The 27,812-nt window shown below is 37.3% G+C and overlaps 2 protein-coding genes across 4 annotated transcripts in view; one reads left to right on the forward strand and one right to left on the reverse strand.

The window, feature by feature from the left end:
• Positions 1 to 81: 81 nt before the first annotated feature.
• Positions 82 to 24,996, reverse strand: thoc6 (THO complex subunit 6). 2 transcript variants are annotated; one of them, XM_083128347.1, is made up of 6 exons: positions 24,885 to 24,996; positions 21,380 to 21,601; positions 18,058 to 18,225; positions 13,860 to 14,022; positions 2,290 to 2,526; positions 82 to 257 (listed from the first exon to the last, which is right to left on the reverse strand). In XM_083128347.1, the coding sequence occupies exons 1-6, from the start codon at positions 24,986 to 24,988 to the stop codon at positions 174 to 176; spliced, it is 978 nt and encodes a 325-aa protein (XP_082984473.1). In that variant the 5' UTR covers positions 24,989 to 24,996; the 3' UTR covers positions 82 to 173. The 2 variants fall into 2 exon arrangements, with proteins under 2 accessions (XP_082984473.1, XP_082984474.1); XM_083128348.1 differs by lacking the exon at positions 24,885 to 24,996 and adding an exon at positions 24,665 to 24,731.
• A 338-nt stretch (positions 24,997 to 25,334) lies between these two features.
• Srrm234 (Serine-arginine repetitive matrix 2/3/4) overlaps positions 25,335 to 27,812 on the forward strand; it is a 369,905-nt gene continuing 367,427 nt past the window's right edge. Inside the window, exon 1 of one of the 2 annotated variants that reach the window (XM_083128349.1) lies at positions 25,335 to 25,485. The gene's annotated coding sequence lies outside the window, so the exon portion shown is untranslated. The remainder of the gene's footprint in view (positions 25,486 to 27,812) is intronic. The other variant, XM_083128350.1, reaches the window with a different exon arrangement.

Below are 27,812 nucleotides of genomic sequence, written 5' to 3' on the forward strand. Positions count from 1 at the left end.
CTCCTTATTACATTTAAAATGACAACCAGAGGTATACTACTGTTTGCATAGTAGGAAAGGTATTACAAAACAGATACAAACTTCCAAATAGCCATAAACATTTGTTTATTACAGGAACAGTTGCACAGCACACACCTCATACACACATTTCACAGGAAACTTATACACTACACTCAAGCAAAGGAAAGTATTTGGTCTCTGTAGTTGAAATTTGTGCAGAGATCTATTTTTGAGCTGGAGCCTGCCATGCAGAGAACCTGCAGAAAGAAATAAGAATTACAATAAAACGTTTACTCAAATCAGTACAGTCATGAGATTTTGTACTAACATACAAAAAAACACAAAAAAAACATCCCCTTAGACATCTGTCTGCAGTATACAAGTGTGTGTATTTTGTTAACTTTAAGGTGACAAATGTTGCCCAATTGGTAGCATTTGTTCACTAGATTCCAAAATATGAATTTTGGCACTATCGTTTCACCCATCCCCCACGTGAAAGAAATTTTAATATTGTGTGACATGTGCAGTTTAAATTGTTACAGATTCTATTTTGTCGTAATACTGAAATGTAATTTTATATTAGGGATGGTCAACCTTTGATCTTGCCACCAAAGTTCCCAAGTTTGTGTTCCAGCCTGGCCATAGGTGTTCTTTCTGGGTGTCTTTTCACCAATTTCATCTAATCATCGCTCATCATCAGGACTTGGGCGTTCGGAAAGGGTGGGGGGTGGGGGGCGTGCCCCCCCCTGGAAAATGAAATTGAACCAAAAATTATGTATTTCACACATATAATTTCATTTTAGCCACAATAATATGTGTTAATTATTGCATGAACACAATAAATTCAAATTTAAGCAAAGTTTGTTTAGGGAACAATACTATTTTTGGGGAAAATGTGCCTTGCTTGCCTCCCCCCCCTCCGGAAAAAATACCTTCCTTGCCCCTCCCTAGAAAGAATCCTGAGGACATCCATACATCAGGATACAACAAAAGTGGCAGAAAAGCGAAAATAGAAATACATCTTTAATTAACATATGTACGATAACTACAAGAGTTTTGCCTTATAAAAAAATACTATAATTACTTTACAAACTCAGGTTTTTGATTGATTTGGTTTTTTTTACTTTGCTTTTCTGTTACTTTTGGCTAATTGCACCGATAAGAATGAGTGATTTTTGGTTAATAAAAAAGCAAAATATCACAAAAACTGAGTCAATTTCGGGTTGAAAAGCGATAAATAAAATAAAATTTCCCTGTTTAGCAGTAGAAGTGGTATATAAAATGACATTTTGGTTTTAAAAAATGTGAATATAATCCCAAATTTGATTTAAAAACTGCATTTACTACAAAAAATAAAACATAACCCTTCTTAAAGCACATTTATGTCATTACCAGAATATTACATTTATTTCTGTATAAAGGCGTCCATTTTTTCTTCTCAAATATTTACAGCAGCATTAATAAATTTTCCGTGACTTGCTTAATTCGCAGGATAATTCTGTCTTCAGAAAGTGTCATGTCGGTAAATAAACTCTAAGTTTCGTGTTTAAGAGTCTATTTCGCATTTTGCAGTTCATTTCTCAATATTTGAGGACTAAAAGTGGTAAACGTTGTAAGTGCCAAAAGCGAAAGTGTTTGAAAATCGCATCGTTCCGCACATCAGCCCGTTCACACTAATGACCTCTTTACATGCCCTTTGAACTACTTAGAGGGCTACCAGCCACATTTCACGTTTACCACATTATAAAGCATGGCACATTTCACAGTTTAACGTGGAAAACTGTGCTTGAATTCTTGTGGCACTTACGTTTACCAATTTTAGCCTTTATTTCGTGACAAAACAGGGTAGGAAAATGAAATTCGCACCTTTCAGAAACATGAAAAATTAACATTACAATCTGTTATTTCACATTTCGTGTTTTCGTCAAAAACGAAATATGCATGCCCCTAGTGATTAGACAATATTCATGAACAGAGAACACCCATGACAGGATTAAACAAACAACCTGGGACTACTGGTATCATAGCATGCTGTAATAATCAATCTGCCCCAGAGGTTGGCTACAAATCCAGGGTATATGAATTATATTGGATTGGTACAATTACTCCCACGTTTAGCAATAAACTGATATGTCTATATTGGCTGATAAGATAACTGCATAAAAACACAATACCGTACTGCTTTTGGATCCAAAATGTGGTATTCTTGAAATTTTGATCATTAATTCACTACAAATTAGTAATAATTATTTTGGTCATTGAGAAATAAAAAAAAAAACAGTTTAATACCTTGTGTGGGGTCTCTTGGCAGACAACTGAATATAAACATGTAGATGATGACGGAACTTGAGCATAAACATCGCCACTGTAGCTGAAGTGGTAAAGGTGTGGAAGAGCACCACCTGCTATAATGCGATCGTCATAGAACGTGGCAACATGAATCCCCGTGTCTTCAAGTGGAAACACATTGCTCACTGTCATCGAATGCATGTACCAGAGGGAAAGTCTTGGTCCACCTCCACATATCTGGAAACAACAGACATATATTAAGCTTTGCAGCCATGATTTGTCCTATAACAACGGACTTGGACTTATTTGTAGACTATACTTAAAAGACAATGAGTATGCTACAGATGTTAATTTTTTTTAAGGGACTACTGTAAAAAAATTAGGTCATGTAAGGATGTAGCAAATTTAAATCATGGTGTATGAATGTTGGATGAAAATAGTGTATTAGAGCCAGTATCGAAATCAGTAAAATTCTGAAATTTAAACTGATCCCAACCTTCAATCTCCAATTCTTATTTTCAAATATCAATCATACTGGAGATATAATTTTTGCAATACATGCAGTACAGTGTATGCTGTACTGAAAAGGGGAAAAAATCTAACAAATGTGGTTTGCAAGCTGTTTTCTTGTAATGATTTCAAATCTGATACTTTCTTGTCAATATGTGAAACCTGTTTCTCCACCAGTATAATTAAATACCTAAGGTTACTTATAATTTGCAAATAGAACCTTTGTAGCATGTTTCTATCTAAAAATCATAGCCCAGAATCAATCAATATCAGCATTAGAAAGAATCAGAAAATTTCCTGCCTCACCACCTACTAATGTTGTATCAGCTTGTGGAATTGTTTAAAAACAAATCAGCGGAAGTCGGTACAAATTATACCCAATCAAGATCCCATAAAGCAATGTGAAAGTTAATAGTGATTTGAGTGTAATACCTCAAAAAACTTGGGTTTGGAGCTCTTAACTTATACAACAGTAGCAGGTTAGTTAAGAAGATAGTACAGTGAAACCTCGATTTTGTTTTTTATGGAACCAAGGTGAAATAACTTAAAATGCAGGACAATGTAAAATCGGGGTTCTACTGTATCGAGAAGTAAGAACAAAGGTTATGGAATGAGTATAAAACATCCTGCAAGGTCAAACTCAGTCTCAGTTGGCATTAAGAATTCCTAAGATATAAGTGAGTGTGGGATCGTAATAGTTCGAGGAATGAGACACCTCAGTAGGTTGCACCTCGAACTAAGGACAGTACATGGATAAATAACATCTCGGTCGGATCTAGGTAAGTGTGGAGAGAAATCAGCTCTGTTATCCTCTTCTTTCTTCTCCTTGACAAATAAGGCAATTCAACATTATAAAATGAAACCTCTCGCATTGCATAATTATTTACATTCCTTTCGACTCTAAGATTCCCTAGTTATAAATTGAGTCACACTTTACTATCTTAACCTCATACGATTTTGTGTTAACATCAGAAACTAAGTTCCAACCTCAACAAAATACCGTATATACGCGTGTATAATGCACATTAGGGAGTATCGAAAAAAACTTTTTTTCGAAATGTTAAGATGGCTAGTGCGGAAAAGTGGCCATTTGTGACCAAAAGACGTCTGATTTTTTTCAGATTTTTTGGAGGTCGTTTAGGTGGCGTGCATCGACCTTGAAGTTTTGATAGTGATTTGGTTATGCAACATGCACAACAATTTCACAAAAATGTCATTATTTGGCTATTTCATGTCTTTTTTTCTGCATTATGGTAGTTTATTGTTTTGTTTATGGCAAATATGCTACATTCGTGCCTCAGGGGTGGTTTCCTATGCTGTTTACGTATGCTTTTGGTCAAAAATTGTCAATTTGAGGCTAAAAATTCAATTTTTTCTATTGATGGTTTCCAATTGGTTTCGACTTCGTGTTTTATTCGAAAGTTTTCCGATATAAAAGACTAAATAAAATATTTTGGCTTTCTAATTGCTAACAGTCTCTCAATTACTGTCCAGCGCTTCGCTTATTTCCATAGCTTATTATGCTTTGAAAATAACCCAGAGCTCACCACGATTGATTGATTGATTTAGTTTATTTTACTTCGCATTTTGTGCCCCTTGGCTAATTTGCGAAGATGGGGATGAGTGATGAAATGATGAAATTGATGAATGGATATTCACAAACAACCAAGCCCGACCGGGATTCAAACCCGGGACCCTTGGCGTCGCAGTGCAATGTGCTAACCACTCGACCACAGGGTCGGGCCCCAGAGCTCACCACAAGGAGGTGGCTGGACTGTGACCTCCATCCACCCACCCACCTAAATTATGTTGGCAAACATAATTTTACTAAGGGGCACGCCAAGATTTTCTTCTACTTTTCTCCTTTAACTTTATAGTCACTTTTTGTTCGAAATGTCTGCATATTTTCTCTAGATTATCAATTTCGCTTTGATGTAGCCATCACGTGTGCTGGCCTCTGTGATGATTTTCACAAGTCGCTCCACTCCTTGTGTGTGGCAGGAAAAGTCTTGAATTTCTGACATTTTTTTGTTTTTAATGTAGTCATCTACTTCTTCATTTTGGGCTCCGTCAGTTATCGATGGTTCCTTCTTGATCCCAAACCACACCGGTGCGTACACCTTCATTATGTAGTATGTGACACCTCTGGAATTTGATCCATTTGTCCAGATTTCTCCCACACCACTTGAGAGATCTGATTGATAGGGTCATTCAACAAAATGCATTCTTTGCCCATCCTGAAAATCTCCTGCTGGCTTTAATAACGGGCCAAAACCCAGAAATAAGAAGTCTTGGTTGGCAAAGAATTAAGAAAGCAAGAGGATTGAAAAAAGGCAAAAAAATTCGCACTTTTGTTTTACCAACCATCAATTTTAATGCAGACCAATACTATGACATGGTTGATTGGGCTTCATGCTCCCTCCACGAGCCTCCGTTGACCAACAATATTAGAAATGAAGAAGTAGATGACTACATTAAAAACAAAAAATGTCGGATATTCAAGACTTTCCCTGCCACACACAAGGAGTGTGTGAAAATCATCACAGAGGCTGCTTCTTCCGTTTTCGGTGCCAGCGCACGTGATGGCTACATCAAAGCGAAATTGATAATCTAGAGAACATATGCCGACATTTCAAACAAAAAGTGACTATAAAGTTAAAGGAGAAAAGTAGAAGAAAATCGTGGCCTGCCCCTTAGTAAAATTAGGTTTGCCAACATAATTTAGGTGGGTGGGTGGGTGGAGCTCGTAGTCCAGCCACCTCCTCGTGGTGAGATCTGGGTTATTTTCGAAGCATAATAAGCTATGAAAATAAGCGAAGCGCTGGACAGTAATTGAGGAACTGTTAGCAATTAGAAAGCCAAAATATTTTATTTAGTCTTTTATATCGGAAAACTTTCGAATAAAACACAAAGTCGAAACCAATTGGAAACCATCAATAGAAAAAATTGAATTTTTAGCCTAAAATTGACAATTTTTGACCAAAAGCATACGTAAACAGCATAGGAAACCGCCCCTGAGGCACGAATGTAGCATATTTGCCATAAACAAAACAATAAACGACCATAATGCAGAAAAAAGACATGAAATAGCCAAATAATGACATTTTTGTGAAATTGTTGTGCATGTTGCATAACCAAATCACTATCAAAACTTCAAGGTCGATGAGCGCCACCTAAACGACCTCCAAAAAATCTGAAAAAAATCAGACATCTTTTTGGTCACAAATGGCCACTTTTCCGCACTAGCCATCTTAATATTTCGAAAAAAAGTTTTTTTTCGATACACCCTAATGCACATCCTGGTTTTTGATGAGTAAAGGTGACAAAAAATTATATATCTTATATAATGCGCAGTACAATCGAATTTCAAGAAATGTCTTTAGTTGTAGGTTGTAAAGCGTTGTTATGCTGATCAAGAGCGAATGACATCACACCTATTCAATGAGTCACCTGTTGGTATGTGGACCAAGAGGAAAATATCCTCTTGTGTAAACAATAAGTCTGCAACCCATGCCACCTCCCACTCTCCCTCCATTGTGTTTAGCATCCCAAAGCTTTCAATCTTTAACCATCTTATTTATTCTGTAATAGTAGAAAGTGAAATCAAAATTATGTTATGGATTTGCAGTACTCAGGAAGTTATTTTCTATTATTTCTCGCCCAACAAATACAGCTAATATGCATCCCATGTCACTGAAGGTGTATGCTCGAATTTTGCCAGAGTTGCACTGCTTTTCTTGGTGTTGCAGAACATTACATTAAAAAGTGAAAAATCGTGTGAAATGGCCTTCAAATTTTTATATATGTTTTCGTTCATTCCTTTTTAATACTTTTTTTTAAAAGAACTTCAAAATATATACTTTTTCTTTTTGCGTGATTAATGTAACATTTATACAAGGCAAGGACCTTCCAAATAGCAGTTACAGGGTAGCTACGATTTTTTGATTATGAAATTCCCTGACTTTTCCAGGTTTTCCAGACCAGAAATAAAATTTTTCCAGACATGTTTGTCGTCATGATTTTTGCTTTTGAACCTCACGTTTTTCAATTAAATATGCAGGCACGTTAATTATTATGAATATGAATATACACAGTTATTAGCTGAAAATTTACCAAGTGATTAATATAATGCCATTCAATGAAAAAATAAATAACCATTGTACATCCCAATTTTCACTAAGTCATTACAATTAAGGGGGTGTAAAAAAATCAATAAAAAAATGTGGCATATATATATCAAAGCTTTACAATGTAACCTGTATACAACCTCAATTAGCCTATATCAATACAAATGAGAACAACAGAAAATTAGATCATGTACCTTTAGAAAATATGCAATAAGTTTAATGATTATATTTTTTAATTTATTGATAATAGTAGGCTACATATTGCGGAAATTCAGAACTTGAATGGGGCCGGTGACCAACCATACATCTAAAAAATATATATACACGGGCCATACTTTGGAATCAAATATCTCCATTATTTGAGTTTTCCACATCCTGGAACCAATTTTATATTACGGAAAACATCGAAATCTGTCTTTTAAAAGGTAACAGTCCCGAATGTTTTATGACTTTTTTTTTCAAATTTTCCTAGCAGGAAGACTAATTATCACAGAATTTTGGCGATCATTGTGACACGAAATCTGAACCTTCCTTATAATAATGAGCACTGTTTGGATTCGAAAAAAGTTATTTATGTTGAAAAAAACCTTCAAAATTACCTTACGCAATCATACACGCTTCCCACGGACAAGGTATTCTCCGGTTGACAAGCGACAGTATGTATCGTAAACTAGTCGGAATGAATGTAGAAATAAATCGGAACCTTAGTAGAGTGCATTCAGGGTCTTTATTTTAATTCTAAGACAACCAAACCTGACATTCATAACCTAACCACAAAAGCATATATTCACAAAATCTTAAGTAATCGCTAAAACTCTGCAGTATGTGTTAACAGACATAAATCGAAATCGAACCATGTAAAAGCTGCATTTGTAGCATGATGAAATCGTAATAAAAGAAAAGGAACTTGGGCTCATTTTCACCACTTTTCAGCATAATTTCATTCTACACGCAAAAAATACGTAAAATTACTATCGGCATGAAACCAACATTCCTGACCTAACAACGATGTGTGACCAGCGTACGTTTAATTCCTCTATTTCGCACCAGTTTTTTAAAAATAAATTCGTTCTACATGCACAAAACACGTGCATATTCGAATTATGACGTCACTGATACTGCATAAAGTCACTAATTTCTCGGGTGTAACACATCTCTGCAATGTAAAAACTACGACAACGAGCAAATGAACTAGTTGATCACGTTTCTTCTGAACGGGTCGCAAACGAAGGACTCAAATTCACAGAACGGGTTCACGGAGGGCAAGAAGTAGTGAGTCCCTTTGTTTTTACTCGGCATCCGCACCCGTTCAGTGTGACGTCAATCACAGCCAGTTCCGTGAAATTCTGCTCTTCAAGCTTTATTGCAGATCCAAAACCAATGAACTGTCCGAACACCAACCTGCTCCGCCTCATGTATCAAAAGAGAACGGGTTCCGAACAGGTGTGTTCTTGAAGAAAGAAAATTTCCTCACCACGCACAAAGCTAAAGCAACATTTTTTCCGCAAGAAATTCTGAGGATGGCTGGTGCGTAGGTTTCGTGTTGAGTAGCTTGTTCTCTAAGGAAAAATCTCACTAACTAACTAACTCTCTAGCCTTCTTAAACCAGAAGGTTCATGGCTGCAGCAACACAGGCCTTCCATCTGTCCCTATCTTGAGCAAGATCTATATACTCTTTTCCATCCCTACCGATTTCCCTTAGGTCCATCTCAACGTTGTCCCTCCATCTTCGTCTTGGCCTTCCTACAGGTCTCTTACCATCAGGTTTCCCAACAAGAATCCTGTAAACTCCTCTTTCCTCTCCCATTCGTGCCACATGGCCTGCCCACCTAAGTCTTCTTGATTTAATTGTTCTAATAATATCTGGACATGAATACAAATTATGTAGTTCTAAATTATGTAACCTTCTCCACTCACCTGTCTCCTCATCCCTTTTAGGTCCAAATATTTTCCTAAGGATCTTATTTTCAAATACTCTCAATTTATGTTCCTCTTTCAATGTAAGGGACCAAGTTTCACATCCATATAATACTACGGGCAAAATTACTGTTTTGTATATTTTAACTTTTAGTTTCTTAGATATTAAACGAGAAGACAAAAGTTTATGAAGAGAGAAGTAACATGCATTTCCTGAATTAAGCCTACTTTTTATTTCCTCTTTAATATAATTTTCATTTGTTAATATTACTCCTAAGAATTTGAATTTGGAAACTGGTTCAAACGAGTTGTTATCAATAATTAGATTTTGATTATTACCTAACATTTGGTTTCGACCTGTAAGCTTATATTTAGTTTTCTCTTTGTTAACTTTCAAACCTATCTCTTTAGCAGTTTTGAAAAATATTTTAGCATTATTCTTAATTGTATTCACATCATCCCCCAGTAAGTCTACATCATCTGCATATGCTAACAACTGAGTCACACCATTTAATTTTAGTCCTTCTTTAGTTCCTTTTACCTTCCTAACAGCATATTCTAAGGCAAAATTAAAGAGCAATGGAGGTAATGCATCTCCTTGTTGTAAACCATCATGAATTGTAAATTTGTCAGACATATTAATACCCACACGAATTTTACTTTCTGTTTCACTGGTGCATATTTTTATCATACTAACAAGCTTCTTAGGTATCCCAAACTCTACTAATATATTATATAATTTATATCTTTTGACCGAATCATATGCTTTTTTGAAATCAATGAAAAATCTCACGCCTCTCCAAATTCCGGTTTGAACAGGTTCACAAGAACGAGTCGCAAAATGAACGGATCCAAGAACCTAGATCTGAGAGTGAATAAATATAGAATTAAAATGCGAAGGAACCATAATTTTGTACATAACAGACTAGAAGTCATAATGACGAGAGGAACAAGTTTCTGAACTGAATCTTTTGGGGGGGACGGGAATCACAAGAACCGAATTCGGAAGTGGAAATGAACCGTTTGTTCATTTTGTAACTGGTTCTCCTGCAACTCGAAAATGCACGTAAATTCCAGAAAATATGCAAAATTCCCTGACTATTCCCTGACTTTTCCCTGACCAACCAAATTCCCTGACTTTTCCCTGTTTTCCAGGTTTTCCAGTCGCGTAGCAACCCTGAGTTACCAGCACAAGATTTCTTCCATTAACCTCTTGTGTCCCAAGCATCTCGATCGAGATACCCAAATGTAACCTTCACGGTCCCAAGCATCTCGACCGAGATGCTGTGTCAAGGTCGTAGTTTTTACGTTATAACTTTTCTATTTTTTGCATTTTTTTTGTCTTCATGAAAATGGAGGGGAAAAGGCAGGGAAAAGGGCTTTCTCTTTTGTGTCTCTTTTCAAGGTCAAATTTTTGCCAACAAATGAAGACCGGCTTTGTTGTTCTAAAGCAATGCTTTTTTTTTTTTTTCACTCCCTCCTGTGAACTGCATTCGAAGGAAGCTTGTTTATCAGTATCCGATGTCAAAATGAAAGTTTTCCGTGAGGGCGCAAGCAGGGGGAAGACTGGTTGTTGAATCTGCGTTGTGAGAATGGAATTTCGAAGCGTGCTGAAGGAAACCTTTGTTTTTTTAGCACAAGTGTCCACAAGTTGCAACAGAGGTTACCCTGCATTGTCTAAAAATAGAATTTCAAGCAGCTGCAAGAATTGGCGATCATTTTTCACTGCGTTCTAGCTTTTCGTCCGTGAATGTTGCGTAGGTGTCGTCGTTTTGTGCCCAAGTGAGAGGACATTTTTTGGGTGAAGTGACAAATTTTTAAAATAATTTTTGGTGGTTTACTCCCTTCCCCCTCCATATATACGCCAAATTTGCATAAATTTTGCATTTTGATATTTTTTTCGGGCATTTACCCCCTTTCCCCCTCCATATGTATGCCGAATGTGCATAAATTATATATCGTCTGAATCTGTGATTCATTCTGTGTACAACGGTATCTTTCATATCTCTAGGGCATTTAGTTTATGAGCTATAGTCATTTCAATGTAACTCTGCATTTTGAAGCTTGAATCAGTGGCGTGCCGACCATTCCTTTTGGGGGTATAACTCAAGTTACATTGGTCATATGATAATAATGCAAATATTTTTGTGTTCCTTACATGTCAGCGATCATTTCCATGTGCATGTCGACACTGTCATGTACTTTTTTCTTGAGGGGAGGGTGGGGGAACCAAATTTTTTCCACGAAATTTTGGAATTTTGAGAGTTAGCCCCCTCCCCACCACCACATATACGCTGAATTTGCATAAATTTCATATAGTCTGAATCTCTGGTTCATTCCGCGTACAACGGTATATCACTCATCTCTCTAGGGCAATTAGTCTCCGATCTACACTCATTTAATTGAAACTCTGGATTTTGCTCAAAATCGGATTGGGCACCAAGGGGAGTTACATGTGAAAATGACCTTGGGTTCCAAAAGGTTAAGGAATTTACACACTCCATGTATGTCATATTATTTGGCCACTAATACATTTTAATTTTTATTATCTTTTTCCTTCATCCAAAGTACCATAAAAATCAGAATATTCCTTCATTTTGTGATGAACTTATTTCAACTCAGTTTCACATTAGTGTCGCTATCTTGAATGGAATACTGTTTCCATATTCAGAAACTGCAGGATTTAAGCTTTTTACAACGATATACAACATGATAGGGTTTCGTAAACATGAAAAGTCAAACCAAGTGTCCCAAAATCATGGAATGACCCTGTACGGTTTCATGTTGGCTGTCTGAATTATCCTGTGCATAATATGCACCACAGTTTTTGGGGGCAAATTTTTTGGAAAAAAGTGCGCATTATACATGAGTAAATACGGTAATTGTTGGGAGTACATTGCAGCGATTGTTGAAACAATGCGATCTGGGCTTACGCAGCAACAAATGCATTGTAAGCGGCACACCCATTGGAATCAAAGTGTACTTATCTGTTAGATTTGGACTTTTATTGTGAAGTTTTATTCAGAATAGTTTTAACTTAACTGTGTGACAGTAACGTCAGTATTGAGTGTCTGTGAAATGGCAAAGTCACGTACAAGTGGCAGCAAGCTATAGAATGCTGCAACCTGTTGCAAGGAAGATTTCATCGAAACGGATGGTAAGATTATTCACTATACTTTACCTTTTACAACTAAAAATATTACTTTCAATGAACCCACAATATATGCCATTCATATACCATGTGTTTCTGTGACCGTGTTACAGACTTGCATGGATGATGGAAGGGAACAAACACAATAAAATGAGATAGGGAACCCTGGTCCGGAAATGTCCTGTTTAAAAGTTTCAAGCCAAAACCTTCGAAGGGCAGGCAACCACGCACAATGCAGAGGGAAACCATAAAAGAAAGGGGAAAGTATCCACTGCGCATGCCCTGGAGAAGACGTAATGTCAAACTCAACATGTGTAGCCTAGAAGCATGAGTGTCGCGGCTGCAATCAGTGCAATGGAGTATAGAAAGGTTGTATCGGACCATGTATCCACGCTGCAGACATCCAGGACACACCATGTTTCCCAGACTTTTTCAACAATTACGGGAAACTGGGCAAGTGCAACTTTGATGAAGCAGTGCTGGATCGGGTGGAAGGACAACCATCCATTAGTACATGGGCTGTGGCATATGAAATTGGTTTGGCCCATAGTACTGTTTGGAAAGTTCTGAGGGAGCAACAGCTGCACCCTTACCATCCACAGCATTGCCATTCCTTTGGTCCAGCTGATTTCGCACCCCACGTCTTGTTTAGTAAATGGTTACCGCAGCGCTGTGTGGTCGGCCCCCAGTTCCATACCTGTGTGCTTTTCACTGATGAGGCATGTTGCACGAGAGACTGGATGCTGAATAGTCGCAATAGCCATGTATGGGTCGATGAAAATGTCCGTGCCACAAAGACAGATTTGCTGTAAACATGCGAACATTTAATAGGTCCGTATCTTTTACCGCCACGATTAACTGGACCAGTGTACACTGTTTCTGAGACACATCGTCCCAGAGTTATTGGAACATGTCCCACTTCTTGTTCGTCAACGCATGTGGTTCCAGCATGATGGGGCCCCAGCTGGTGCTCGTGATATTCTGATACAGACCTTCCCACAGCAGTGGTTAGGGAGAGGCAGACCTGTTGCTTGGCCTGCCCATTCACCTCATCTGCCCACACTTATTTTTTTATTTTTTTTGTAGGGGTCATGTCAAAAGTGTTGTCTACGAGACACCTGTGAGTAATGTAGAGGAACTCTTGGTAAGAATCCTTGCAGCCTGTGATCTGGTCCGAACGACTCCTGGGATATTAGAGTGGATGCGACAGAGCTTATTGCAACACTGTCATGCCTGTATCTAGGCACGGGGGTGAGCCATTACAGTGATTCTTCTGTGTTTGTTTTCCACTTCCCCAGATATCCTTTACGGTTTCCCTCCGCATTGTGCGTGGTTGCCTACCCTTTGAAGGTTTTGGCTTGTAACTTTTGACTGGGGCATTTCCGGACCAGGGCTCACTATCTCATTTTGTTACGTTTGTTCCCTTTCATCATTCCTGCAAGTCTGCAACATGGTCACAGAAATACAATGTATAAAAAGGGATACATTAATGTATCCCTCTTTATATATGAATGGTATATACTATTGTGCTTTCATTTAAAATAGTATTTTTTGTGGACTGGAAAAAACTATAGTCCTTTTTTTGGCAATAATTTTCCTTGCTTGTCATTTTTAGAGGAAAATGTTTGCCTTTAAAATTCTGTGTCTAGTGATGATAATGAATTGAAATAAAAAAAATCAATAAGCAGAGGACAACATATGCTATACATCAACAGAATTTTAGTTTGACACAATACAGGGAGTTGAATAAAAAAAAAAAAGAATGAAATTAGTGATGAACAATTTGCCTACAATTATCCTTGCTGTCTGCTGTTGCCAAACGTTTCGTGCAACATTTTACAACTATTTCTAAATACTTTTCTTACCATCCAATCATCATTGAAGGACACTGCACCAACCCACTTTCCTAATTCAGGCCTCGCCACCTTATCTTGCATATATGGCTGAATAAGATGCATCTCTGCTGCTTGCCTTGTGTCCCAAAGACGAACTGTCCCATCTTCACTAGCTGAGGCCAGCAACGAACCACTGAAATAGAGACATCATGCCTAATACTTGACAATAAAAGGGTAAGGCACCACTAGAAAGAACTATTACAGAGATTATGAGTATATGAATGGGAAAATAGTTTCTAAACATGTTAAAAATGTATCTACAGCATTGGTTCTCAACCTCAGTGAGCACACAGCCCGTAAATTTATTTTTCAAACTTTGATGCCCCAATCCCAATAATTTTACTCGTAAGTACCTTCTTAATTTTTAAAAAATATACATGAATTAAAATTTACCCTTGAAATTTGACATTAATAAATAAATTATGGCATAACCATAGACATCATTAGTTCGAATGTCTAGGCTTGTTGACAATATAAAAGTGGATCTAATAAAATCTATTAGTTTCCTCTGGTCAATATCATAATTAATTTGGTAAGTGCTGATTTTCATTGCCACATTATTTTTCGGACAGTGGAAAAGTCCAATTGATCGTAATATTTCCACCTTAAAATATTTGTTAATGAAAATTGCTGTGCAAACTCAATTGACCATGGTGATGCCTGGCAACCTGCATATTTGCAAAGCATACCTTGGCTAGATTGTTTGATCCATCACCGTCCGTGTCTCAATAGCATTTTCTGTAATCACAGTGGAAACCCAAACGAAAGAACCTTTTGTTGCTCTGTATAATTGATGCCAAGGCCTGCTACTGGGCTGTGGCATGGCGGTTGAGAAACAGTGATATACAGTGCCAATATTCAAGTGTGAAAGAATCTTCAGTGATATGGATTTATGTTTTTGTCACCTCAACAAGCTTTTCTTAAAACAACATCTGTCAATTTTGTAGTTCATAACGATAGTATGTAGTGGTAGTTAGCCCTCTCTCAAAATGCAAACCTCAAGCATATGTGAAGACATTGAATTTAAGTGGAGGAAAATGCTGAAGAGAAAGCTTATTGGCAAAAGAAAAAAACAGAATATAGTACAATATGGAACATAATGCACAGTATCAAGGTAGGTAAAAAAAAAAGTAAAGTGCTCCCCTGTGCTTTGCACCGTGGCCACGGTGGCTGTCGGGAAAATGTCTGACTACCGAGGTTCCAGGTTCGATCCCTGGCCGGTTCAAATCCAAAAAACTTTTCTAACGATGAAAGCGGCCCCGGCGCCCACCCAGCGTCGCATAACATGGGTACCTGGGGGTTAAAGGCAGTCAGGGGCGTGATGCTGATCACATCACCCCCACTCATGACCAGATCAAGGAAGTGTGGGGCGTTACCCCCACACACCCCTATACGCCTTCATGGCATGGTGCTATGCACAGGGGAGCACTTTACCTTTACTTTTTTTACCTGTGCTTTGCACCATGCCATGAAGGCGTATAGGGGGTGATGTGATCAGCACCATGCCCCTGGCTTCCTTTACCTTCCAGATTCCTTCAGGTACCCACTTTATACGATACTAGGTGGGCGCTAACTGTCCTTTTTAGGGCTGAGCCAATTCAAATGTATCAACTGGAATTTATTTGCTAATACCTTTTTGGTCTCGTGGGGTCTGCAGCAATGACATGTGACACTTTCTCAGAGTCTAATCATCCTGAAAATTATTCAAAATTCAAAGTTTTAATTTATTTTGCAACAGTACTGTGAAAAAAAATGCATTCTGTGATTACCAAAGATGCATTTTAATATCCTAATGTAAATTCTGAATATTTTAAAGCAAAACTCTGGCAAACTGATCATATAATTGAGAGTGGAATAATACTTACACAATAATATGAATTATTATTTTGAACAACTTTTTAATTGTTACAACTTTCACACATTGGTATTGGTTCTAAGGGGCGTGCTCAGTCCTGGTCCTTTTTATGTGGACTTCTCACTCCTTATAGCTTGTGGTCTATTTTACTCTCATATTTTCAGGATAAAGCCACTTGCTGGTTGACCCCCTTGAGTTCTTGAAATCCGCTTCCATCTTTGACCAAAATACATGATATGCAACCTGGATAATACTCATGATCGACCCACATTTAAAACGTTCAATATTCTCACATATTTTTAATGATTCATTTAAAAGAGTGATTTGATTACGACAAGTTATTTAGCTGATCTGAGGGGAGAGAACAAATTTTCTCACTGCAGAAAATTAAATTTCCGCCATCTAGGTGGATCAAATGGCCCATCATCACCTCCTTCATTCTCCAGTTCAAACATTGCCATTATTTAATTTCAATGCATTAAATGACAGCAACGGGAACAGTTTATATAATACTAGGTGAGAACACTAGAATTGACCATTCATTTCTAGGGCTACAGATTATTAAGCAAAAAGTAGGACAAACTGTCTCAAAATGTAAAATGTAAGTGAAAATGTGGGACAATTATATTTACAGTAAATACATTGCTAACAAATACGTGAGTTGGAAATATAATAGTGGCAACACTGCTGTATATACACCATGAAACTGAACCAGTGCTTCTCACTTATACCACATGTTAGTTTGATACCTAAGGTCCTCCAAGTAAATTGACTCTTCCTTCCATGCGCAGTGGCGAGAGGAATGGAGTATCATTGAAGTTGGCGGTCTAAAGTTGTGTAGTCAAGACTCAGAACCCCACTAACGTGAAAGTTCTGGTGATTCTCGCAGTACCTCTGGAACATACCGTCCATGCTCAGTATTACCACAGACAAGTTAAATTTTATTATATTTATTATATATGTATTACTGTTAATTTTTGGAACATAACCTGCAACCTGCGTTGCGAAAGAAGAGGGGACACGTTCTGCTGAATCCTCCCATCATTTTGCAGGACAATGCTTGATTTGATCCCTAAGATGAAGCTTCCGAACTGTTCCCGAGATTCTTCAGGCAATAGACCGCTCCATTTGAACCATCACCAGGACAGCCACTGCTACAAAAATACTAAGACTTCCACATCGTTGACAACGGTTGTACACAATGCTGGTGACTACATCGAAGGACTGTAAAAGTTTCACAGAGGTTATCTCTTTCGTATCATTTGTAAATTCATAGTTGCCACTATTACATTTCCAACCCATGTATTTGCAAGCAATGAGGACATATTTTTAATTAAAAAATTAAATCTTTAATAAATTTCCAAACTTCTAATCAATAGCACTGTTTTTCAACTAGGGATGTGCAGTATGGGGTCACCATGGGAAAAATCTAGCCATCTGGGGCATTTCCAAAAAAGTTTTTCTTAGCACTGAAAATGTTCAATATTTTCAGACACCGAAGGAGACGACAACAGTGTTTTAGCAAACTTTCTTAGCTTTTTGAGAAGAGCTGTCTCTTCCAGTGTCTGTAAAGAAGTTTTTAGTGTATTCTATTTACAACCTTGCACATTTTAACTTTTCCCAAGGGGCTTTTAACACCCCTTTCTTAACTCTTAGGTAAGAATTTTAGATAAGGGGCCATTTCCCTGTATACATGAAGGGTGCAAAATGGCCATGCGTGTCGACGCACCCAAAAATTTTAACTCATTCATTCATTCTACATACTATTTCTCCATAAAGTGAATGTGTTCCCAATTTATAAAATGAAACTTGTCATTTGCAATAAATTTCGAAAACAGTGCGGAGAAAATTTCAGAAGCTAAGCACTTTTAATTCACGACAGGAGACTGAAAAATAGATCCACTTTTTTTTCTTTCAAAGATGATAAGTATGTAAACCACTAATTTCAAGCATACTTCTCCAAGGGAACATTTTCCCCCTCAGATTGCCCTCTGATTTTTGTTTCTCCATTAAGACTTGTTTCCTTGATAAGTTATAACTCCTAGAATGTTGGACCTGTTTGGGTGGGAAAAAAGGATGCATGTTAGCCCTATTCATTTTATCAGTGTTTATACAGTGGAACCTAAATTTTATGTTTTTCAGGGAACAGAGCTGAAAAAACTTGAAATGCGGGAAAATGTAAAGTCGAGGAAAATTGTATAACGTTTTGCTATGTTGGGACCATCAAGCTTGAATGTATAATGCTTGAAAATGTAAAATCCAGGAACATAAAATCAGGCTTCCACTGTACTTAATACAGAAATTTATACTAACCAGTTATGAATACTGTGAATGTAATCTTCATGGCCTTTGAAAGATCGGACTAGTTTTCCATCTTCTAAACTGAACACGTATACATTGTTGTCACCACATCCAGCGTAAAGATGCTTAGTACTCTCTACGAAGGACATTGAATTTACCTCTGGCTTCTTAAGGGAATCACTAGAAAATAAAAATTCAATCACATTTTGTTTGTTAAATTTTGTTTTAAATACACTTTATGCACAGTAAAGCTAATCGGGACTGGACCTACAGTTTAAAGTGGAATCCGAACCACTATGAGCCTCCACCGGGTATCGAACCTGGGACCCCTTGATTATAAGGCGACGACGCTACTACTGCGCCATCTGCAGGGAAGGGGGGGCTGATTCACATTTTGAAGAAATTCCTATTGTAAATACAAAGTATGTGTTAACATAAATGTTGCAACTCTTCTGTCAAGTAACTTAATACAATAGCATAAGCTCTTGATGTGGTTTCCTCAACAGTCAGTGGAAAACTGTTCGCCAATTTCAAAAACCATCATCTAACTTTTAATTTTTTGATAAATTGATTAATTCTGCTGTAAACATTTAAGATGCAAAAATTGACTCTTTTTACACAAGAATTAGCTCAATACTCTGACAACTACATAAATGTGCTATCAGAAGACAAGTGTTTATTTTGTGTAATAAGTGTAGTTTTAAAATCAAATTGTTATGCATCATTTTAACACCAAACTGACATTTTATACTGAAATGTGCCTAGGTTTTTGCAACGTATCTTGATCTTTTATTCACCATGAATGTGTGGCTCTACCGATAATACACTGGCAACACTTGAGAGGGAGGAAGTGAGGTAGAGGGCCTCGAGATGCAAGTGCACAGGGTAAACACATTGCCCAAGCCTGGTGTAGCTACGCATATTAACCTGTACATAAAGATGATTGTAAACATGATGTTCATTACATAAAACTCTGTAACCACTGACAAGCTTTTGAAATGAAATTCAAAATCTTTCGTCTGGCAGTTAATTATTAAGGACCACCACTTCCTGAACAGATAGGCTAATTGGGACTACATAAAATTTAGATAGAATCTGGAACTAAAATTAATGACTAATTACCTAGCAGTCAATTTGACAGGTTCATGTGTTGAACAATATAAACTTACAGTGTTATTAACATATTGCAGAAATTGTGTTAGGCATTGATGATTAGACATCATTGAATGTGATTTCCCCAACACAACAGTGCTTAATTATTGTTACCTAAAAAATAAGAGGTTTGAATCCCATTTTAAACTGTATAACAACATGTGCATAACCTTGCTCCACAGCAATATAATTAAAAAAAAAACCTTAACTTTTCCAAAAATTTGCGTTGTTTTTAAGTATTAGTCTCGTGCATATAACATACAGACAGCATTTTCTCAAATGTTTCAATAGACAATTCAGTGACAAAGAAGTGATGTAGTGCAGAGAAAGTGAGGTGATCTCACAAAATTTACATAATTCCCAATTATACATAAATATTTCAAGAAAAAAAAAATATGGACTGGTAGGTGAATGGATGACACATTTGTCTTTGGTGCAAGTGGTCCCAGGTTCAAATTCCAGTGCAAGTGCCAAAATGGTGTTGGTGCAGGCTTTGCTCACATATATTTTGTAGGATACCAGAATTAAAAGGAAGGACACTGACAATAACATCAAGCGATAATATAAAATATTATTTTTATTAATAATCTACTTAAATAAATACAAGGTGGGTAAAGGTACGTTTAGAGTTGTTCATATGGAAAAAGACATGCAAGTAATGATTATTACAATAGCCTTATTATTTTTGAAATGAAAAATGTCATTTGGGGCTTACGAGGGTGAATCAAATATGAACGAGACTTGTGCGGAAAAACAAAATTTATTGAAGGAAACAGAGACATTTCCACATCCTATTTTTCTACATAGTCTCTGCCCTTAGTGATACATATTTCCCAACGTTGTGGTAGGTTCTCGATGCCGTTCTCGTAGAATGAAGCTGGGTGGGTAGCCAACCAGTTGCGCACAAAGGTTTCCACCTGATCGTTGGTCGCAAATCGCTCGCCCCCAAAGTGCTTCTTTGAGGGGTCCGAACAGGTGAAAATCACATGGTGAAAGGTCTGGGCTGTACGGTGGATGCGGAAGTGGTTCCCAGTGCATTTCCACCAGTTTCTGCCACGTAACACCTGCTGTATGGGGTCTGGCATTGTCGTGGAGGAACAAGACCTGGCGGATGGGTCAGCCTCGTCGTTTGCGTCGATACTGCACCTTAACTTGATCCAGGAGGTCGCAGTAGTAGGGTGCATTGATGGTCCGACGTTCGTGTAAGAAATCCACCAGTAGGATCCCCCTCCAGTCCCACAACACCGTGGCCAACACCTTCCCCGCAGACAACCGAACTTTGGCCTTCACGGGGTTTCCTTCGCCTTTCCTCCTCCACTCCATGCTGGCACGCTTGGATGCTGGGGTGTAATGATGCACCCATGCCTCGTCACAGGTAACGATGCGATGCAAAAACGCTTCACCTTCCACGTCAAAAAGAGTGTGAAGCTGGCGAGCAATGCAAACTCGGTCATCTTTTTGAGCAACATTCAGCAGCTTGGGAACCCACCGAGCTGTGATTTTGCGGAAGCCCAAGTGCTTTGTCATGATTGATTGGACACTTCCATAGCTCACACCAAGTTCTGCTGCAATTTACTTCACAGTGACTCGGCGATCCTGTTCGACAAGCTCACGAACACGAGCCATGTTGTCATTCGTCACACTGCTGCGAGGACAACAGGGGGTGCACTTCATTTGCAACACGTTCATGGCCTTGATGGAATTCCTTACACCACACCTTCACTCTTGCCCACGAGAGGGTACCATTCCCAAACTGGGCCTGCAGTCTCCGGCAAATTTTGGCCGGTTTGACGTTTTCCTGGGTGAGGAACTTGATGATTCTGGTTCCTGACTCACGACAGCCCCACCTACCAGCTGCACATGCCCAATCACACCCTGCTACCCATTCCGACGCTTAGCCAATCAAGGCTCGTTCATATTTGATTCACCCTCGTATCTACAAGACTTGCATTCTTATGGGGTGCATGTAGATTATGTAAATCTGTGTTTATAACTTTGCAGATTGAACCATCCTTAAGTTATTTTTTTCAAATGCTCGTAATTTATATTTCTGTAAGGAACTCCCGGTAAGATTATTCTTTTGTACATTGTAATCTTTAGATTCTTTGATACAAGACAAGATGCTCACAATAACTATCCTAAATTGATTAACAAAAAAATCACCCCCGGAAAAACAACTTACGTATTTGTTGGGATTTGTATTGTCCATGATTGTTTGGGGTTTTTGCTAGAAACAACAGTCTTCCAGTCCCACCCGCTGATCTCACCAATGCTTCCGATGACTAGGAAGTTTTCGGTGCTCACCATGCTACACACTTGAGCATCTTCGTAAACCTGGAATGTGTACATGGGCTTCCTCAAAGGAGTCGTCAAACCATCTCCTGGACAAAGGATATGCTGCAAGCTTAAGGAGAAAAAAAAATACATTAAAAGTCTTTCCATGCAAGAACTAGAAGTGTGTGAAAGTAAAGCTTTCTTATATTTTCTCATAAATATGGCCTGAGTACTTTTGTTGCTTTTTATTAGTAAAACATGGTTGTACGCACACTCAAATAGTGAAAAACATGTTGAAAATTGCTATCAGCCCTAAACTTAAATTTCATAGAATTAAGAAATGTTTCCTTTACATATTCTATACATTTGTATTTTTACTGAAAAAACTGTCATTCTGTCCCCAATCTGAGAAGATTTGACAAGTTTGATATGTTATAGTTCACATGTATGTGTGTGTGTGTATATGTATATATATATATATATATATATATATATATAGTTATGTATAATGCTGAATTAATTATTAGCATTAATTAACCCAAACCTGCCTACCATGTTCATGCAAGATATTTCTTCATCTAAACCAGAAAAAGAAAGTGGACACATTCTAATTGAACTTGCCTAACCTATTCACCTAAGCTCTTTTGTAGAGCACCAATATTTCACATAAAAAGAGAAACTCAAATGGATGGAATGTAACTTTGTACGTAATGATTGTAATTTTACAAATAAAGACATTCTTACTCTGACAGAGAGAAAATTCAAAATTGCACATATCACTGAATGTTACTTCAGTTAACAGTTGACAAAGGCTACTTCTTGTAAAGCATATAGAAGGTAATTTATAAGACTGGAAAATCATTATGCTTCTCCAGCAGAAAATTCATAAAATGTAGAACACGTACATGCACAATGATATATTAGCATCTAGAAATTGGAAATTTGGTTGCTCATTCTTTTTCTTTCCACCACGTATAAGACAAAATCAAACTTCTTATAGCTAAATTTAGAACAAAAACTTCTGTAGCCTATTATTTGTTGTTTAATTTCTCAACAAATAATGCTTCCCACGACCTATAACTGACAGATTCAAACATTAACTCACTCATTTTCAATATTTGCAATGCTTTCCTCATCCTCCTTTAAAAAATTGAGATATATTGATGGAGAACTAACATATACAAGCTCTATTTGTTTTCAAATTTTGAAAACTTTTCATATATATAAAAAAAATGCATACACGTGAACTTAGTGGACAAATTATGAATATGTAAAGTTCATGTGTAGAATGATATATTTGTATCTGGGTGCCCTTGACCCTCTGTACCCCCTTGAGAAAGTGAAATATTTTGCATGGTATATGAAGTACGTCTGTTAACTTAAGCAGAACAGCCCGAAGGCTTCACACAAGTGAATATAGCACCAAAAACGACATTTCACAACAGCAGCTATATTTTACGTGGTTATGTTAGGATTGCTAGGTTTGGTACTGGTAGTTATTTTCGATGCGTTTTTTTCGCCATTTTAGTGTGAATACGGCAACAGTTTATATTAACAAAAAGCTGTGAACATAACATATTTACGTATTGTGCGAGTTACTCACTGTATAATATAATCTATACAAAATTTGTATAAAATAGCTTTACTTATGTGAGTGAGTAGAGATTTTCGAAACTATGTTTCGGGTTCAACTGCCCCCTTCCTCAGGTTATTTTTTCTCTAGGCACAAATCATTTTATGCTGCGTCAAGATTGTTAAAAGGATTAGGTTAAAAATCACTTGTTAACTTTTAACACACTTGACGCAGCATAAAATGATTTGAGCCTAGAGGATTTTGTTTTTTTCTAACGCTGGAACCAATTTTATATTAAGTAAAACATTGAAATTTGTAGATTAAACAGAAATTCAACATAATTCTCGAGGGGATACAGTGGGTCAACAGCCCCTATATCTGTTCTACTGCAGTGAGAAAATATAATGTACATTTAACCCTAGAACACTACCGTACGTAAAATTTACGTATGCTTTGCGCTCAAATCCCTCCACTAACTCCCACTTCGCACACACTCACCCCTCCACCTAGTAGTGCCTTAGGCATTCTGTCAGATGCGAGGCAGCACTGTGGTAAGGAGGATGCAAGCTTTAAACGTCTTTAGTTTATTCATTACGTTGGACTCTAGCCTACATTAATTTTATGTAGCTCTAGTAAAACGAGAAAAATCTTTCATCTAATTTTGACATTCGTAAATTCAATTTTGATAGTTATATCTTGAAAAACAAAAGTTTAGAAGCATGCACCATTTCTTGTAAGAGTACATCCCTTCCTTACTTAAAGTATTATATATATTATTGTTTGTTTTTCATTGTTTGAACTTTTCACCTTCATTCTTAATGTACGTACAGGCTTGTCAATGAAGACAATGTCTTAACATATTCTATGTTCAATAAAATCAAGTTTACACATTTTAAAATGAAGAATAAAACCCCAATGTAAGGAAAATAAACAAAATAATGTTAAAAAAGAATAGTCATTTTTTTTTTCATGATGTAGAGGTTCTGTTGAAAATCAACTTCTTTATGTACGTAAAATTAACGTAGCACTAGTTACAATGTAATATGGGGACATGATGATGGTCTAGGGTTAAAAATAACGGAGGAATAAATGTCATGAAATAATTCATATTCCTTTAGGGAATAAGAAATACAGAAATAAGGCTTTTCTTTATAGATTAGTGAATATGAAAGATAAGGCTGGTCAGTGTTTCCAACCACACTGTTATTTTCCAAGAACATGACAATTTTAACTGTTTGCCTAACCTAACCTTGCCCTGCATGGTTTGTGTGGCTATCCGTGCATGGTTCGTGGAGTTTTCGAACCTGGAAAAAAATACAAAATCGGTAACACAAAAGTAGGTATTTTTCTATGAAGAAGGTTGCAACACTGCATAACCACTGATCATGGACAATGCTAGTCAAGATTCCTCCGCCATATTGCGTGTAACGCAAGCGAAAACGAACAAACAAGAATTACTCAATATGTCGAAAATTGAGATTTAAGTGAAAAAAACGAAATGGCACCTTCAAAAATCCTTAGGAATGCAGAATACTTAAGTACCAATGTGAAAAAGAGGAAAATAAAGGAATTTCAGACGTTTGGCGGTTACTGAAATTTTAATAACCTAGCTAGCCTAACCTAACAATGTAGGTATTTATCCTAAAATTAAAAAGCTTTCTCTCGTAATGTCAAACGCAAGGTTGCTAAAGTGTTGTGCGATAAGAGAGACCATTTAAATAAAGATCCATACACGCAAATAACACTTCTTTTGTCTGATGGTACATTTATTTTTCTCGCAATTTTAGCATACTATAAGAATCACACCAAAAGTATATTAATGTACATATAAAATACGCACTCGTAGACTGAAATATCGCCATAAATATTTCCTGCTACAAGATAATTCCCACACGGAGAAAATGCTTGTGACAAAACGGTGTTGTACAACAACTTATCCACCATCTTTGCAACTAAATACAAGTGCTGCCACCTGGCCACAATTGTTGCCAGATATTGTGTATTATACTGTCTATTCACACAAACGTAGCACACATTGCCCCGTCTTCGTTTTTCGTTGAAGATCCTGAACATTTGAGTTGTTGGTATTTTTTAAAATTTCCGTCCCGACCTAAAAATGTTCCGTCTCACACATCTCTTATCTTATCTAATCGTATTCCTACTGTTAGGCTGTATCTGACATTGGTGTGAGTAGAGAATTGAACCCGTGAACTATGGTGACGTCTATCGATAATAGATCGCGACAAGGCATATGATCTAATGTTCTGCGATTGTGTAAATGAATGTCCGGCATATAGTAATTCAGTGTTCATTACTCTGTTGGGAGATGGCGGCCTTGAATTTGTTATAAATACTTCTGTGTACGTTTATTTTATGAATTCAGAGTTTCACTGCATCTCTTTGCAATTCTCTAAGTGTAAGAGTATTTATCAATTGTTCAAGTAAGTAATCAATAGTGTTATTGTTTGTTTGTGCTTACCTAATAGGAATATAAATTATGTGAATGTTTAGTTATTTGGGTTAGCTGTTTGGATTTTCTCTAGACGTAGGACGTACGACTGAGCTTTTCAAAAAAGATTTTTTCCATAAATTATCTACAGCTTAATGATACATTTTCCGTCGTAAATGAACATTGATTTTTCTAACTTCATTTCCCCTCGCAATCGAGTGATTTCTGTGAATGAATGTTTCCTTGTGCATATTGACATTGTCTTACCGTTGCATCTTTATACAAAAAAAGAAAAGAGCCAAGTGGATGGTGTACACACCATGGATTCTAATTCTTCCATCTTCTTTCATGGATAAATTACATGCCAAGGTAACCATTGACATTATTTTCGTTATTGAAAATGTGGAATGAACGAAGTATCAATTCATCCTGGTATTATTTTCCTTGGAAGTCTAGTTAAAGTTGGAAGTAGCTGTGCTAGCATATTAGTGGGAATAGTGCAGGACCTACAAAATTTAGGTCCCCCTGAACAATATGACCAAAGGCCCCCTCTATTTATAACTACCTGTGTTCCATATAAAATATACGCCCCCCTTCCCCAGGATGGCATTGTGGTAGTGTTGTGGAGGCATGTTGTACAGTGGTTCGGACCCTACTTCAAACTGTAGGCCCAGTCTCGACTAGCCTATCTGTGCATAAAGTGGACGTAAAACAATAATTCAAATAAACGTCACATTTGTAAGACAAATCCGGTAAATTTCTCGTATCGGACAAACAGCTGAAATTTCCTACTTCTTTTGATTTTAATATTCGTACTTACGTATTCTGCATTGACAAACATTCCTGAAGGTGAGACTTCGAGCTATATTTGCGACATATCGAGTAAGTTTTCTTGGTTGCTTCTTCCCTTCCGTAACACTGGAAATGGCCTTCACAGTTTCACCACCATAGTCCATATGCAATGTTTCCACCCCACCATGCGTAGAAAGTGCAAGATAAGCGAAATCGGCACAATTGCTCATTATTTACCGGTGAGGAGGAATGTCGGAAATGTGTTCGGGAATGTAGTTTTGATCCATTTTAATGCGAATGCATGTGGTTTTCTACGAAAATCTATTTCCGACGAGCTATTGCTGCTGCTGCTATTGGCTTTCTGCACGAGAGCACAATACACGCTATTGCTGCTGCTAGAAGCCGATGTTGTCCGAATGTCGGAAATGTCTTCGGGAATGATAAATTGAACGAAAGGAGTGCTAATGGAACCTAACCTAACCTAGTAGGCATACCTCGTCCCCGTGATGGTCCGTGGGGCTTTCGTGAATTTTTAGGCTAACGTCAATGGTTTTTGGATGCCCCACTGACCATTACAGGGATGAGGTATGCCTACTAGGTTAGGTTAGGCCTGTTAGGTTAGGTTCCATTAGCACTCCTTTCGTTCAATTTAGCATCCTGCACACGTCATTTTCAAAACGTTGATCACGTTCAACTGATCATAGGTATTTAAACGTGTGACCAGTTACATAAACGCATATTTGGAAACACTGGCCCAGATTACGTCATCACACACTGGCTACATCCACCTGGAAGTAAATAGATGCAAGAGCTCTTGTGCAACGGTCACACATTTATATCGAAAAAAGATGATTAACCAGCAAAATTCAATGAACGATGCGAGAAAACACTTCCCCGAACTTCCACAACTATAAAGAAACTGCATTCGGTAAGTAATTTCTCCTGTAAATTTGAAGAAATCCGTTTGTCCGATACGAGAAATTTACCGGCAAATCCTCAGCCTACTCATGACCAGTGATCAGAACGCTACATTTTAAAAGTAGCTTCTCTACCCTATCATTACCAAAAAGTAGCTCACTACGCTACTCCTGTTCGCTACTTGCTACTTTTTGCGCTACTTCTGCAAAAAAAAAAAACCCAAAAAAAAACCACAACTTAAAAACAACCTTGTGGAAGTTAAAAAATCTTCTACTACTGGTAAATAGATTCTGTTATTTCTTATCATGATTCCCTTCATTTGATAATTTTGAAAGCAGTGTTACTTCAGTTACTTATTTTTACTATAGTTTTTGAGAATAACATACCTATGCAAGTGGCATTTCAATTCAAATTTGATATATGAATATTGCAATTAGGTGTTACCCAAATTAATGATTACAACTATACACAAATGAAATTTGGTAGGATTACGTATTTATGTTCACATCAACATATTTTTCTTGAGAATAAATATTTCATTTTTTAATAGACTGATATGAAGGCAGCATTTTGAATGAAAAGTACCTGGGACCCTTTGTTTACAAAAGG

Source organism: Lepisma saccharinum, chromosome 9 (assembly GCF_977018435.1).
Source record: "Lepisma saccharinum chromosome 9, izLepSacc3.1, whole genome shotgun sequence".
NCBI lineage: Eukaryota > Metazoa > Arthropoda > Insecta > Zygentoma > Lepismatidae > Lepisma > Lepisma saccharinum.

Bases quoted from the DNA above. Each gene is read 5' to 3' on its own strand.
- thoc6 (XM_083128347.1), bottom strand. From the start codon at position 24,988: ATGGTGGATAAGTTGTTGTACAACACCGTTTTGTCACAAGCATTTTCT. The intron at 14,023-18,057 runs GTTAGTATAAAT...TCTCTATTTCAG, and splicing joins ATTCACAGTATTCATAACTG to TGGTTCGTTGCTGGCCTCAG. The intron at 258-2,289 runs GTATTAAACTGT...TTCTTTCTGCAG, and splicing joins GCCAAGAGACCCCACACAAG to GTTCTCTGCATGGCAGGCTC.